This window comes from Jaculus jaculus, chromosome 1, assembly GCF_020740685.1.
Source record: "Jaculus jaculus isolate mJacJac1 chromosome 1, mJacJac1.mat.Y.cur, whole genome shotgun sequence".
Classification (NCBI taxonomy): domain Eukaryota; kingdom Metazoa; phylum Chordata; class Mammalia; order Rodentia; family Dipodidae; genus Jaculus; species Jaculus jaculus.
The window spans coordinates 40,534,293-40,547,322 of NC_059102.1; the positions used below are offsets into that span (position 1 = coordinate 40,534,293).

At 44.0% G+C, this 13,030-nt stretch overlaps 1 protein-coding gene across 31 annotated transcripts in view; it reads left to right on the forward strand.

The window, feature by feature from the left end:
• The window catches only part of Sorbs1 (sorbin and SH3 domain containing 1), a 259,137-nt gene that overhangs the window by 174,555 nt on the left and 71,552 nt on the right, over positions 1-13,030 (forward strand). For 23 of the 31 annotated variants that reach the window (XM_045134808.1, XM_045134880.1, XM_045134912.1 and 20 more), the window contains 2 exons: positions 136-308; positions 2,626-2,689. In XM_045134808.1, coding sequence (XP_044990743.1) covers positions 136-308; positions 2,626-2,689 — 237 coding nt within the window. Of the gene's footprint in view, positions 1-135; positions 309-2,625; positions 2,690-4,829; positions 4,905-5,229; positions 5,296-13,030 lie in introns of all 31 variants that reach the window. The other 8 variants (XM_045134864.1, XM_045134873.1, XM_045134902.1 and 5 more) reach the window with 2 other exon arrangements.

Here is a 13,030-nt window from a genome sequence, read left to right on the forward strand (position 1 = left end):
GCTGGCTGGAGTTCGCTAACCCCTGTCCTAAGTGGAACTAGCGCCAACTAGGAACACTTCCCCTGCTTACACTGGTGGGAGCTTCCTTTGGAGCTGCCAAAAGAACTTCAGCTAATGACTGTTTCTCATTTCCAGATCTTGCCTCAGAAAGAAGAGTGGGTGAGCAGGACTCAGCCCCAACCCAGGCAAAACCCACTTCACCTGGCAGGGCTGCTGAAAAAAGAGCGAAAGATGACAGCAGGCGGGTGGTTAAGAGCACTCAGGATCTAAGCGATGTGTCCATGGATGAAGTGGGCATCCCACTCCGGGTATGAATGTAGACCTACAAGGCCCTCTTAGGCTTCAGAGTAAACAAGTGGTGACAAGAATGCAGTCCTGGCTGAGGCTGAACCTTTGTGGGGCCACAGAGGCTGGGGGAGGAGGATCCTTACTCTGGCACCAGACTCCTGATGAGCTGTATTCCAAACTTCTCCCAGAGTGAGTGGAAGGTATTAGTTAGTCTCATAGAAAAAGGAGGAGTATCTGGGTAGAACAAAATTGGAGAGAGGGTTTTTTTTTTTCCCAAACATCTGAGAAGCTTGGAGCTTGTGAGTGTTCAATGGGCAGTGTACCTTTAGCATTGACCTGTTCAGCAATTCACTACCCAGAGTTAGAGTATCCAAGGGATAGTGAGGTCCAGTACCCAGGACACCAAGACAATCAGATGAAGCATTCAACCCATCAAGACCTCCAGGACCCAGCAGGTCTCCCTCTGCTGGCCAAGCATGACTTTCCTCCTGTGGGCCCTAAGGAACTCAGAGAAAACTGCCTTTTGAAACTGGATTCAGATGAATTACACCCCTTTCCTACGCCCACTACACCACTGGCTGCAATAGGTGTTCCTAATTTCACCTTGGAAAACAGGCTGGTGTTTGTGTCCTTTTGAAGGAGGCACATAGATCCTTTGAGCTAGTGAGCTAAGCCTCAGAAGAACTGTACCCTTTCCCCAAATAACAACAGAGAAAGTGAATTGCTACCAGGAATGATTGCAGCTACCATCTGCTGCATTATCTCATTTAAGCACTCAGCAAGGGCTTGGTGGATATGAACATTATTCCCATCTTACAGATGAGAGTATTGATCAGTTTTGCGTCTCTATAATGGGCACACAACACAGACGGTAAGGTAAGGAGAGCTTTGTTTTGGTTCATGGTTGTGGAAGCTGAAGTTCAAAGTCGAGTGGCTCACTATGTAGGTACCTGTGATAAAAGTGGCACGTGTTGGCAAGAGCATATCTCAGTACTCACACAGCAGTTTGGGAACACAGACAGAAGATGTCAAGGACCTGCCCCAATAACCAAGGACTAACCCCCCTCTTAAAAGTCCACAGCACCATCCAGTGCTGCCCCCTTGGAGTCAGGTTGCTACAGATGGACCTTCAGAGGGTGCTCATGTGAACCACAGCAGTCCTCATTTCCTCAAAGAATTACAGCTGGTGGGTGACAAAGTGTTTGACAACTCATGTCCCCATTGTTTGAGATAGCCCTTTTATGCACCTTCTTGTCACTCCTATAACCTAGGTTAATTCACTTGGTCTTTTCCTACTCGTTTCCTCCTACATAAAGTGGAGTTAGAAATGTCTTATCTAACCTCCTGTCACCTTCTTTTATTTTTATCTTTAAAAAAAAAAAAAGAAAACTGGCCTAGTTTTGTGATGAGGATGAAAACTAGCATTATGTGCCATAATGGGTTACATTTAATGTATGCATTATAAATGGAGCCCTATGCAAGGTGACTTTGCACAGCATAACCTGGAGCAGGCAGGAGAAGGCTTTGATGAGCAAGATCCCTTACCTCATAATTCTCGCAGGCCTGACTTCCATTTTCCACACTGTGTATAGAGAGAGATTCTCCCATCCAAGATCTGACCAGTCCTGGCCCTGCTTAGCTTCTGAGATCAGGTGCATTCAGGGGGGTATGGCCATAGATGAGAGAAATATTCTCCAAAAGTAAAAGCTTAAAAAAAATGGTGCCAGACGTGGTAGCACACACCTTTAATCCCAGCGCTTGGGAGGCAGAGGTAGGAGGATTGCTGTGAGTTCAGGCCACCTTGAGACTCCATAGTGAATTCCAGGTCAGCCTGGGCTAGAGTGAGACCCTACCTTGAAAAACAAAAAACAAAAAAACAAAAAATGGACATAGTACAAGTCAACTTTTGTCCTCTACATCCTTTGACCAAATATCATTTTACACATTCATGTCTGAATCTCTTATTTGTCTCTCAAAAGATTTCCCTTTTGGGCTGGGGAGATTGCTCAGTGGTTAAAGGTGCTTGCTTGCAAAGCCTACTGTCCCAGATTCAATTCCCTAGTACCCACATAAAGCCAGATGCACAAAGTGACACATGCATCTGGAGTGAGTTTGTAATGGCGCATCTGTATTCTCACAAATAAGGTTTTTAAGGTTTGCTTTTTAAAGGAAATAAAATATAAATGCTGGGGCTAAGTGGTAGAACACCTGCCTAGGATGTGCAAGGCCTTAGGTTCTATCCCCAGCATTTCCCTGTTGGATTTTGATTTTGTAATCACCAAAGTTCTGAAATGTGTCCAAATTTTCATTTTACCCTTTGCCTTTGTTTTTCTCCAGAATACTGAGAGATCGAAAGACTGGTACAAGACCATGTTTAAACAGATCCATAAGCTGAACAGAGGTACTCATTTTCACTCATAGATGCTGTGCTGTGCTGAGTGCCTGTTGGCTGGCGGTGGGCTGTGGGCCTGGCCTCAGATCTCCTAGACTCTCCAGGAGATGGGGCCTTGCAGTGGGATCAGCTTAGGTATTCATTTGCCTGAGCTTCGTCATGCCCCTTCAGAGCATAGGCAGGCGACTGCGCCTGTGTACAGCCTTGGCTTTGGGATTTGAGGTCAGCTTACAAATCCTTCCTCCCGGCTGTTGCGGAGTGCAGCAGACAGAGCCCAACACTCCGCCCGTACTCCACACCCATCTGCTTGGGAATGAGCAGCTTCATATCCCACCTGCTTCCAGCTTTAGGTCCCCCTGTGTCAGCCCATGACTGCCTTGTGGGCAGAGAAATTTACAAAAGTCCTGAACTGGGAGTTTAGAAAAACTTTTCTAGCCGGGCGTGGTGGTGCACGCCTTTAACCCAGCACTTGGGAGGCAGAGGTAGGAGGATCACCGTGAGTTCGAGGCCACCCTGAGACTACATAGTGAATTCCAGGTCAGCCTGGGCTAGAGTGAGACCCTACCTTGAAAAACCAAAAAAGAAAAAAAGAAAAACTTTTCTTACCTAGACTCGGCTCCCGCACTCATGCGACCTTGGGCCAGTAATGTGCCTTTCTGCCTCTACCCTGCTCCCCATCCTCTGAGGAATTCCACGGGATCCAAATGGGAGCATATTTTACTGTGTGAGGTAGAATGCACTGTGACCCTTTGAAGCTATGTTGACATGAAAAGTAAGCTTCCCCAGTACTTGGCAGGTAGCCCTGAGAATCAGTCAAGAGCTGACACACCAGCATCCGCTCAAGCTGAAAGAGGGGTGCTTACAAATCAAGAGGCACACACATTAAGCTGTCAGCAAGTGACCCAGCATGGTGGCTGAACCCCAGGCCAGTGCTTGGACAGGTTACAACCATACCACCCCCATTGCTGCACATGCCACAGTCACTTGACAGGTGGGGATGTCACTGCACTGTGGCAAGAGTGCTGCCACTCCTATGGGCAGAGCATCCTGTCCTTCGCTGTGCCCAAATCCAGTCTGGCCGCCTAGCATGAAAGACACATGAAGGCAAAAGAAAGATTATCAGGTCAGTTTTTTCACCTAAGCCACACATATCTGATCTTTCTGGTAAGCTTTTGGATGCTAACTTCACTGTTAATCAGCTCCTGCCAGGCTAGAGTGACCCAGTGTATATACCCCCCCTCACCCTGTTTCTAAATACTGAGATGCCCAGAGTTTAGCATTTCTAAGTCAAGAGCAGATGTTCTTGATGGATGAATGGTTGGATGGATAAGCTCAGTCATGGTGGTGTTGCCAAATTCCAGATGTCCATGTCCTGGTGGGTCAGTTCCACTGGTAACTTCCCAGAATCACTGGCCATTGCCTCCAACAATCTGACTCTCTCACTTTCACACCCAGCTTTGGAAGTCTAAATGCAGGGCCAAGTGCATGCATGTGTGCAAAGCCTTTAATTCTGCCTCATGGGCACTGTGCTATAGTTATTAACTCAACTAAATTACAGGTTCTAAACAAAACTACCTGCCTCAGTGGGAGGCAGTGGTACATGAAAAATTAAAGAGTCTGCTTGTTTGCTTTGGTTCTAATGTGATTTTAAAAAAAGTCCTTGCTGGGCATGGTGGTGCACACCTTTAATTCCAGCCCTCAGGAGGATGAGGTAGAAGGATCACCATAAGTTCAAGGTCAGCCTGGGCTACAGAGTGAGTTCCAGGTTAGCCTAGACTAGAGTGAGACCTTCCCCATGCCAAAAAAATAATCATTTAGGATAATATTTTCATTTCTTGTACTTCTTATCTCTTGCCTATAAAAAGTGAAAACTTGAAGCATTATGTTAAATGCTTCTTATCCATTGGATCCAGTTTATATGTAATTCATTGGCCAAGAAAATACTCATTCTGTCTTTTTGATGTGTCTCAATAATTCAGGCAAAAGGACTGGATTTCATAAAGCAGTTCAAATTCATTTCATATCATTATTGAAAGCTTATTTTGTTCCAGGATTCAAGGAACCTAAGTTGTATGTGGATGCCTGCTCGTTCATTCTCTCCATTTGTATCTTCTTCTGCTCTGTCTGTCTCTAAATCCTCTCTGCCTAGAAACTCCCGAGGAAAACCCTTATTTCCCCACGTACAAATTCCCTGAGATTCCTGAAATTCTGCAAAATTCTGAAGGTACCATAAATTTAGACAGTGTATCTGTTGCCATACCTTTAAATTAGTTCTTAAAGTTCCATTATAGGCATAAGATTTGGCTTTTAGAATTTATTTTAAGTCATTTTTGGTTGACAAGAACTTTATTTTGCTCATTTGTATGTTGTACTGTATTAAAATAACTAAATCCTTTCTAATTCATTAATCTATTCTATAGAAGTGTGATGCACGTGTGCTTTAATAACACTAAAATAGGTAATCAATAATTTGAAAGAGTCAGTTGGGGATTTGTCAGTCCCTCCACTTCATGGTGGATAGCTTCAAAACCCACTGCTTTTCTCTGCAGCAGAGGACAACCCTTACACTCCTACCTACCAGTTTCCTGCATCTACTCCTAGTCCCAAATCCGAAGGTAATTACAGGAAAATCGTGTGCCTTCCCTTGTACTGGTGGTGTTACTTTCTTTTTTACCTTGGGTTTTGGCTGGTGGCTAAGGATGCTCTCCCGTTCATTTGCTTCTTTCTGACCTTGTGTTTTGTGGTATTGTCTCATTCCTCGCTGGCTGTATAACCAGAGTCTGTGCACATGGTATTTGAATCCCATTCTCTTACCATTGACATGGGTAGCCATTATAACTTAGTTATCATGTTCTCAACACAAGGAGTTGGGCTCTGGAAGAAGAAGCTGCCTATACCAACTATGCAGAGCTGGGTTGTGTATCAGCTGGTACTGGTGGTTAGGCATTGACTTGGTGAAGCTGAGATGTGGTGGTGGCTGGGCAGGCAGGGGACTTGCAGGCTACCTACAAAAGGAGCATTACAAGTTCATGTATGTCTCTGGGCCACTATGGTCGTGGGCTCTTTTGATGTCTCTTTTTGGATGAAAATTTCTGAGGACAAATCTAGATATAAGATCCTTTCTGGTGGGATGTGATAGCTCTTGAAAAGGATTTGGACTAAGCTGGAAAACATGTCTTGAAAAAGCTGGATAAGAATTTGACCTGCTGGGGAGGACAGCCACACCTGTAGCTAAGAGCTATTCTTTTCAACAGGGAAAAATGCAGGTGTCAAAGAAAGCAGGTAGGAGGTGAGCAGGGGAAGCATCTTGAAGAAGTCGTCCTGTGGCTCTCATGGAATTAGAAGGCAGCCCTAAACCTCGGGGAAGGACCCCTAGGCTTCTTTCATCTACTTGGCTGTTGTCCTCACAGCAGGATTTCATGGCTTCATAATCGAGCTCCTTTGTCACTGGTGGCCACACCCAGCTACCCTGGCTCACAGTAAGGTCTTCATTTTGGTACCTCAAGTCTGGATCAAGAGGAAGTAGGACTGTTTTGTCTAGAGGCATAAACAGCAAGAGGTGGCATGATAGCTTGTTATACCTTTTTAGAAGAGGATCTTACTCTTTCTATATATATATACTTTCTATTTTCAAAGACCATAAAAGGAAGAAATGGCCTTAAAGATTAAAAAGTTTAAAAACTGGGTTGAAAACTCATAATGAAGATGATTAGACTTTAACACAAGTTTTGAAGAATCGTCTTCCCTAGAGATCTTTTAAAAATAGGGCAGATTCTGTCTCACGCCCCCGTCCCTGCCTAGATGACATAGCTAACATTTCACTGATGTATTCAACTAGAGAAAAGCTTTTACAAATGGGGAAACATTTGACTATAATGGTTTTTATAAGTTTTAAGTTTCAAGAGGTTTTTTGGGTCAGTGGTTTGTGTTTTTGGTGTGGTTTCTGATAGCTCCAGGGGCCACCTTAGTCCTGTCTGTCCATGGTACTGTTCCCCACAGGTGGCCCTAGGTGCTGTGCACACACAGCATGGGTGCTATTTCTTATAAATGCACGTTAAAATCTACAGGCAGAGCAGAGCCTCAGTTCAGTGCTAATGTCTTTAATGTTTTTCATTTTACCCTCTTTCTTAAAGTCTGTAGTAAAATATCTTTAATAAAAATCCCATCTCTTCTCCAAAAGAAAAGAAATATATTTTGGTTGTGTATGCCTATAATCCTAGAACTCAGACTGATGAAAAGAATTTCCATGAGTTTGAGGCCAGCTTGGGCTATGTTGCAAATTTCAGGGCTACATCATAAAAGGTAGTAAGATAAAACATCTAAGAAAATAAAGAAAAAGACAGGAGGGAGAGAAAAGAGAGAGGGAGCGAAGGAAGGAGGGGAAAAAGGAAGGAAGGAAAGGTAAGAAAGGAAGGAAGGGAGCGGGAGGGAGGGAGGAAAAAAGAAGGAAGGAAGGGAGGGTGGAAGGGACGGAAGATTCTGCTGAGAAACTGGAGTTCTCGGTCCAGAGTCTGTCTCCTGGGGAGAATATTGATGCCACTTTTGTTTTGTTTTTGGTTCAGAATTTGAAACTAGAATTATCTGTAATAAATTCATCCAAACCTGGCCCGAGGGCTACTATCTCTGTCTAAATCCTAGCTACAGTAAGTCACTTCTGTCTACATCCTGAATAGCAAGAGACCATGTAAGCATTTGTTTATGCTGGCTTAGCATCGTCCTTTTTCCCCAGCTAAGTAAACTTATGACCAGACTTCCAGAAGATAAACAGAATGATCATGTCTTAATGAGGTCTAAAATGTAGTTTAAAAAAACAAACCTTTGTTAATTACAGGAGCTATTTTATGATCTTTAAGGTTGCTCAATATACAGCCCTTTGTTTGGTAAGCTGTATAAAAACAGCTTCAGCGGAAGTACAGCCACTTCCCCTCCCCCATGTACTGCTTTAAGAGTCAGTAGTGTGGTGGCTTACACATCTTCTATGTGACTGCCATTTATTAAGCCTTTTCCTAATATTAGAGCTTATTCAACTTTTTATACCTGTGGTCCCTTTCTACTTGAGAAATTTTAATGCAAATCTGGGTATATGTTGCAGTCAGGTTCACATTGCTGGCAGGAATCACCTGATCAAGAGCAGCTTTTGGGAAAAAGGTTTATTTGGCTTACAGACTCAAGAGGGAGAGCCATCATGGCAGGGGAAATGATGGCATGAGCAGAGAGTGGACATCACCTATTGGCCAACATCAGGTGAACAACAGAAACAGGAGAGTGTGCCAAACATTGGCAAGGGGAAACTGGCTGTAATACCCATAAGCTTACTCCCAAGAATACACTGCTTCTAAAAGGCGTTATTTCCCAACTGTCCATCATCTTGTGAATTTAGCATTCAGAACACCTAAGTTTATGGGGGACACCTGAATCAAACCACCACAGTATATAAAATAGATAAACACATCATTTACTGATAATAAGTCATAAAGAAATTTATGTTAAATATATAAAGAATATATAAAATATATAAATATGTATCAGTATATACCTTCTCACTTGTTAAAGAGAAAAACAAATCTACATACAAATTTTGCGCTCACTTTTACATAAAAATTAAGTCTTGGCTGAGTATTCAGTTCTGTGGGACACAGCATCTTCAGTGTTTTCCAAAGTTGTTTGCTACTTTGATTTTATAACTGTCAAGTGCTGAGAATACTGCCTCACATAAGTATGTACTGCAAAATGACAAAAGTATGTTTTAGGCCCTTTCAGAAATTGTTAGAAATTCTGCCCTAATCCCCGGTCAAAGTTCATTTAACCTTTTTTTGTATGAAACTGAAATCAGCAATTCGAAAGTCAAATATTCTAATGCCATGCAACCCAAATATATGCAAACTTGATACTTGCATGCTGAATAGCATGAAAGCAGGTAAATATTAAACTCTTTGTTTTCCTTAATTAAAGCATCACATTTATGCAAGGACAGAAAAACTTTGTGTGCACAGTTAAGACGTTGCAGTTTATAATGTGTAGTAGTCTGAAATCGGATCCGGGGTGTTCCAGGCAGCACGAGGCTTCTGTGGTGTGACAGCATGCACAGGGCACGTGTTGTCTGTTCAGAAAGAGGGCTGCAATGCAGTCATGTGATGCAACACAGGCAAGCGCTGCCAGAAACACCTTGGATTTATGTGTTCAATTTTGAATTGGTTGTTATTCACTGTGTGTTTTGAACCCTTTTGCTGTTGACAAATTCTTTATAACCTCCACATTTGGTTAGATGAACCCACATAGGGTTGGCACCCACAGCTTTAAAGGCTGTGTCCCATACAGTATGAGGCTGTGTGCTGAGTATTGCCCTGTTGTTACCTCATTTTCATCTTCCCAGCAGAGATGAGTCTGAAGAATATGAGGCTCAGGGAGATTAATAAATGTGCAAGGTTACACAGTAAGTGGCAAAGTCAGTACTCAAACCTATAGGACCCTTTAGCGCAGGCTTTCATTTTGCCACATTGCTCTATATATTTTTGCTCCTTTCCTGATATGCTTTGTTTTCTTGGTTGTCCCCTTCTTGTCAAGGGCTCTCTGATAACTCTGCAGATTTCCCCGAGTCAGCCCTGCCTTAGGCTGCTGAACCAGTGTGTCTAAGAATGTGTTGTTAGGAAAGCTCCTCAAGTGATATAACAGATGGAACCACTGGGGTTCACTGATATAGAGGGATGGCACCAAAAAGGACCAAGATAACTTGCCAAGATGCAGCTTGGGAAGTTTGAGTATAGGATCGGAGGAATGTGGATTCAAAAAGCTTGGCCTTTCCACTCAGAATAGGCCTTGCCAAGGTGGCTCACTTGGTGCTTTTTAAAAAAATATTTTATTTGGGCTGGAGAGATGGCTTACCGGTTACATTTGCCTATAAAGCCAAAGGATCCTGGTTTGACTCTCTAGAACCCACATAAGCCAGATGCACAAGGGGATGCATGCATCTGGAGTTCATTTGCAGTGGCTAGAGGCCCTGGCATGCCCATATTCATTCTCTCTCTTAAATAAATAAATAAAATATATTTAAAAAATATTTTTATTTACTTATTGGGGGGGGCAGATAGAGAGGGGTTGTTCCAGAACCTCCAGTCAGTGTAAACAAACTCCAAATGTGTACACCACCTTGTGCATCTGGCTTATGTGAATACTGGGGAATTGAATCTGTGTCCTTAGGTTTTGTAGGCAAGTGCCTTAACTGCTAAGCCATCTTTCCAGCCCTCACTTGGTACTTTTGCTGTCAAGAAAATAGGTGACATTTTCACACAATGTCTCAAAATCTACAGCAAAACCAAGTAGCTGGGCTGGAGAGATGGGTTAGTGGTTAAGGCACTTGGTGGCAAGCCAAAGGATACAGGTTCAACTCCCCAGTACCCACATAAGCCAGATGTACAAGCTGGCACATGTGTCTGGAGTTCATTTGCAGTGGCCGGAGGCCCTGGCATGCCCATTCTCCTCCCCCACCCCCCTCTCCGGACTCTTTCTCTCTCTCAAATAGATAAAATATTTTTTTGCAAAAAGAAGTAGCTGATAGGTTACTTTGTGGTCCATGTGAGGATGCATTAACCCATATTGGGGTGAAGGGCTGTTGCCAGAGGTGAAGTCCCTGAGAGAAGCTTTCCTGATGGCTGATGGCTGTTACTAGCAGCATTTCAGGCCGGGGGTACCCACTGCCGTGTTCTGGTACTGGCCTCAGGATCCCTCCTCAAGGCACTCCAGGCCGTGGTATCACAGTAATCTGTCTTGTGCTCTTCCTCATTTCTAGACAAGCCTACACTAAGGCAAGTCCTAAAGGAGGCTGGCTCTCCCAAGTATAAATATAGTAGAATTAAAATAGCTCTAGTAGGTTTGCAGGATTTCTAAGAATAGCGTTATTTTCTTGAGTTCAAGCAAGTTGTTTTGTTGTGTGGATGGTTGGCCAGGGCATGTGCCTCCTGCCCCACACTCCTGTTAGTTCAGCCCATAGGAGGGCCCAGCTTCTCTTAGTGGTTACCTTTGCTCTCATTATGAGAACTGCCCAGAAAAGTCTCCACCCAGTATTACAAAAGCCTTTGGTCTGCAAGATAGTTAAGATCCAAAGCAGTGATCCTCTTTCCATCTTAAGGACCGAGGAGCCAAAAGGAGATGGGAACAGTAAGCCTTCTTTCAGCCTGTGGGCCCATCTGGATTTTCTCCTTCTTTCCTTCTTTACTGCATCTCTTTTGGTCATGTCTTCTGTAGCTGTTCTATACCCTGCCATGGCCTTTTCTTCCCCCCCCCCCCCCACCAACCTTAAAGCTTGATCATCTTTAACAAAAATTGACTTCCAGCAAACACCCTGGACTTCCTGGCTTTCTTACCCCCTTGGCTTCCTATTCCTCTCCCATCCCAGACTCTGCTTATGTATTTTTTTTCCTTTACCATTTTTGTGGGGTATATGTGTATGTCTGTCTTTACCCTTTACCCTTTACCCTTGCTCTCCCTAAGTCCGAGAAGGGATTATGGATGAATGATGGGAAAAGATGATGGTGAAAATAAGCCACTGTCATTACAAAATTAATTTTAGGTTTCAAGACCTAGGAAGTGCATAGATGGAAATATAGTGATGTAGGTAGTGGTGATACACGTGCTGCCATCTGCCGAGCATCTCCTTCTGGTCAGTTACCAAGTGCTTATGGAGTATCTTCAGTCAGCACTCTCTCTGGTTGTCTTTAAGATGTTTATGGATTCTAGACAACAGTAACCCACAGAAAAGTCCTTTAGAAATTCGTTTAAGGTCCCTGTATTTGAAAAGGCAATTATGGGGCTCTTGGCAGTTTTAGGAGGGTAGCTGTCCCAGGGTAGATTACCAAAGCTCAGAGCAGAGCTATTGGTGTGTCGACATAAGAGCCCAGCAGGGGCCTTTAGAGCCCTGGAGCAGGCTGTTCACCCTACACCAACGCTGTGAGGTGCTTACGCTTCGGGAAGCTCTGGCATAGGAAGTTCTGAGTGTTGGTGCCAAGATTTCATGTTAGTGTTGGGGGGGCATAAAGGACATGCACATGTGCATGCCACATGCTTGTGTGCATACCACACACACACACACACACACACACACACACACACACACACTATTTGGCTAGCTTTGTTTTATTTTTTATGTGGGGGGGGATTTGCATGCCAGGGCCTCTAGCCACTGCAGTCGAACTCCAGATGTGTATGCCACCTTGTGTGTATGCGTGACTTTGTGTACATATATCACCTTGTACGTCTGGCTTACGTGTGTTCTAGGGAGTTGAACTTGGGTCCTTGGGCTTCGCAGACAAGCACCTTAACCGCTAAGCCATCTCTCCAGCTCTTGGCTAGCTTTAGAATACAAAGATGCAGACAGTGCCCTTTACACTCAGCATCCCATTCCTTGGCATTTCCAACTGCCTACCCAAGAGCAGGCTCCACTTAACAAAGAGAAGCTTTCAAGAGAGCAGTTAGTGGAAAATGTAACTCAATGTTACCTATTACCCCTGGAGACCAATAGGAAGCAAACCAAGTGTGGTAGGGTAGCTCCAAAGACTTGCTCGTGCATCTCCCAGGGTGGGATTGAAAAAACTAAAGCAGAGGCTTTGAGGGCTGAGGTGGCTTGGCCAACAGTGTACTTGAATTTCAGGAGAATGCCTTTTTCTGCTTCTTCCATAAAAAGTAGCAATAAAGGAATATCAACAGTCTTTCACCTTGCCCAGTATGGGGCACTTGAAGACGGAATGAAAGCTGACATGAGGAGAGGCCGTGATGCCCTCCTGAGGGCCATCCTCACTGTGCTGCCAATGGCAGCCCTCGTTCACCTTCCCCACTCCCTGGTCGGCTGTGTGCAAGTTCTCCTCTTGGAGTTTTTCCAAGATGAGATACAAGTAAATTTCCAGCTACTATTAAACACTTAATAATGGAAGCTTCTATTATTACTTTTATTCATAAAATGAGATTTTTTTTTCCTCCATTCCATGTGCAGAACATCAAGAATTAAGAAGTTAGCTGGGCGTGGTGGCACACGCCTTTAATCCCAGCACACAGGAGGCAGAGGTAGGAGGATTGCTGTGAGTTCGAGGCCACCCTGAGACTCCGTAGTGAATTCCAGGTCAGCCTGGGCTAGAGTGAGACCCTACCTCAAAAAACCAAAAAAAAAAAAAAAGAGAGAGAGAGAGAGAATAAGGGCTGGAGAGATGGCTTTGCAGTGAAGGTGCTTGCCTTAAAAGCCAAAGAACCCAAGTTCAATTCCCCAGGATCCACATAAAGCCAGATGCACAAAGTGGCACGTGCATCTGGAGTTAGTTTGCAATGGCTGGAGGCTCTGGCATGCCCATTCTCTCTATGTATCTG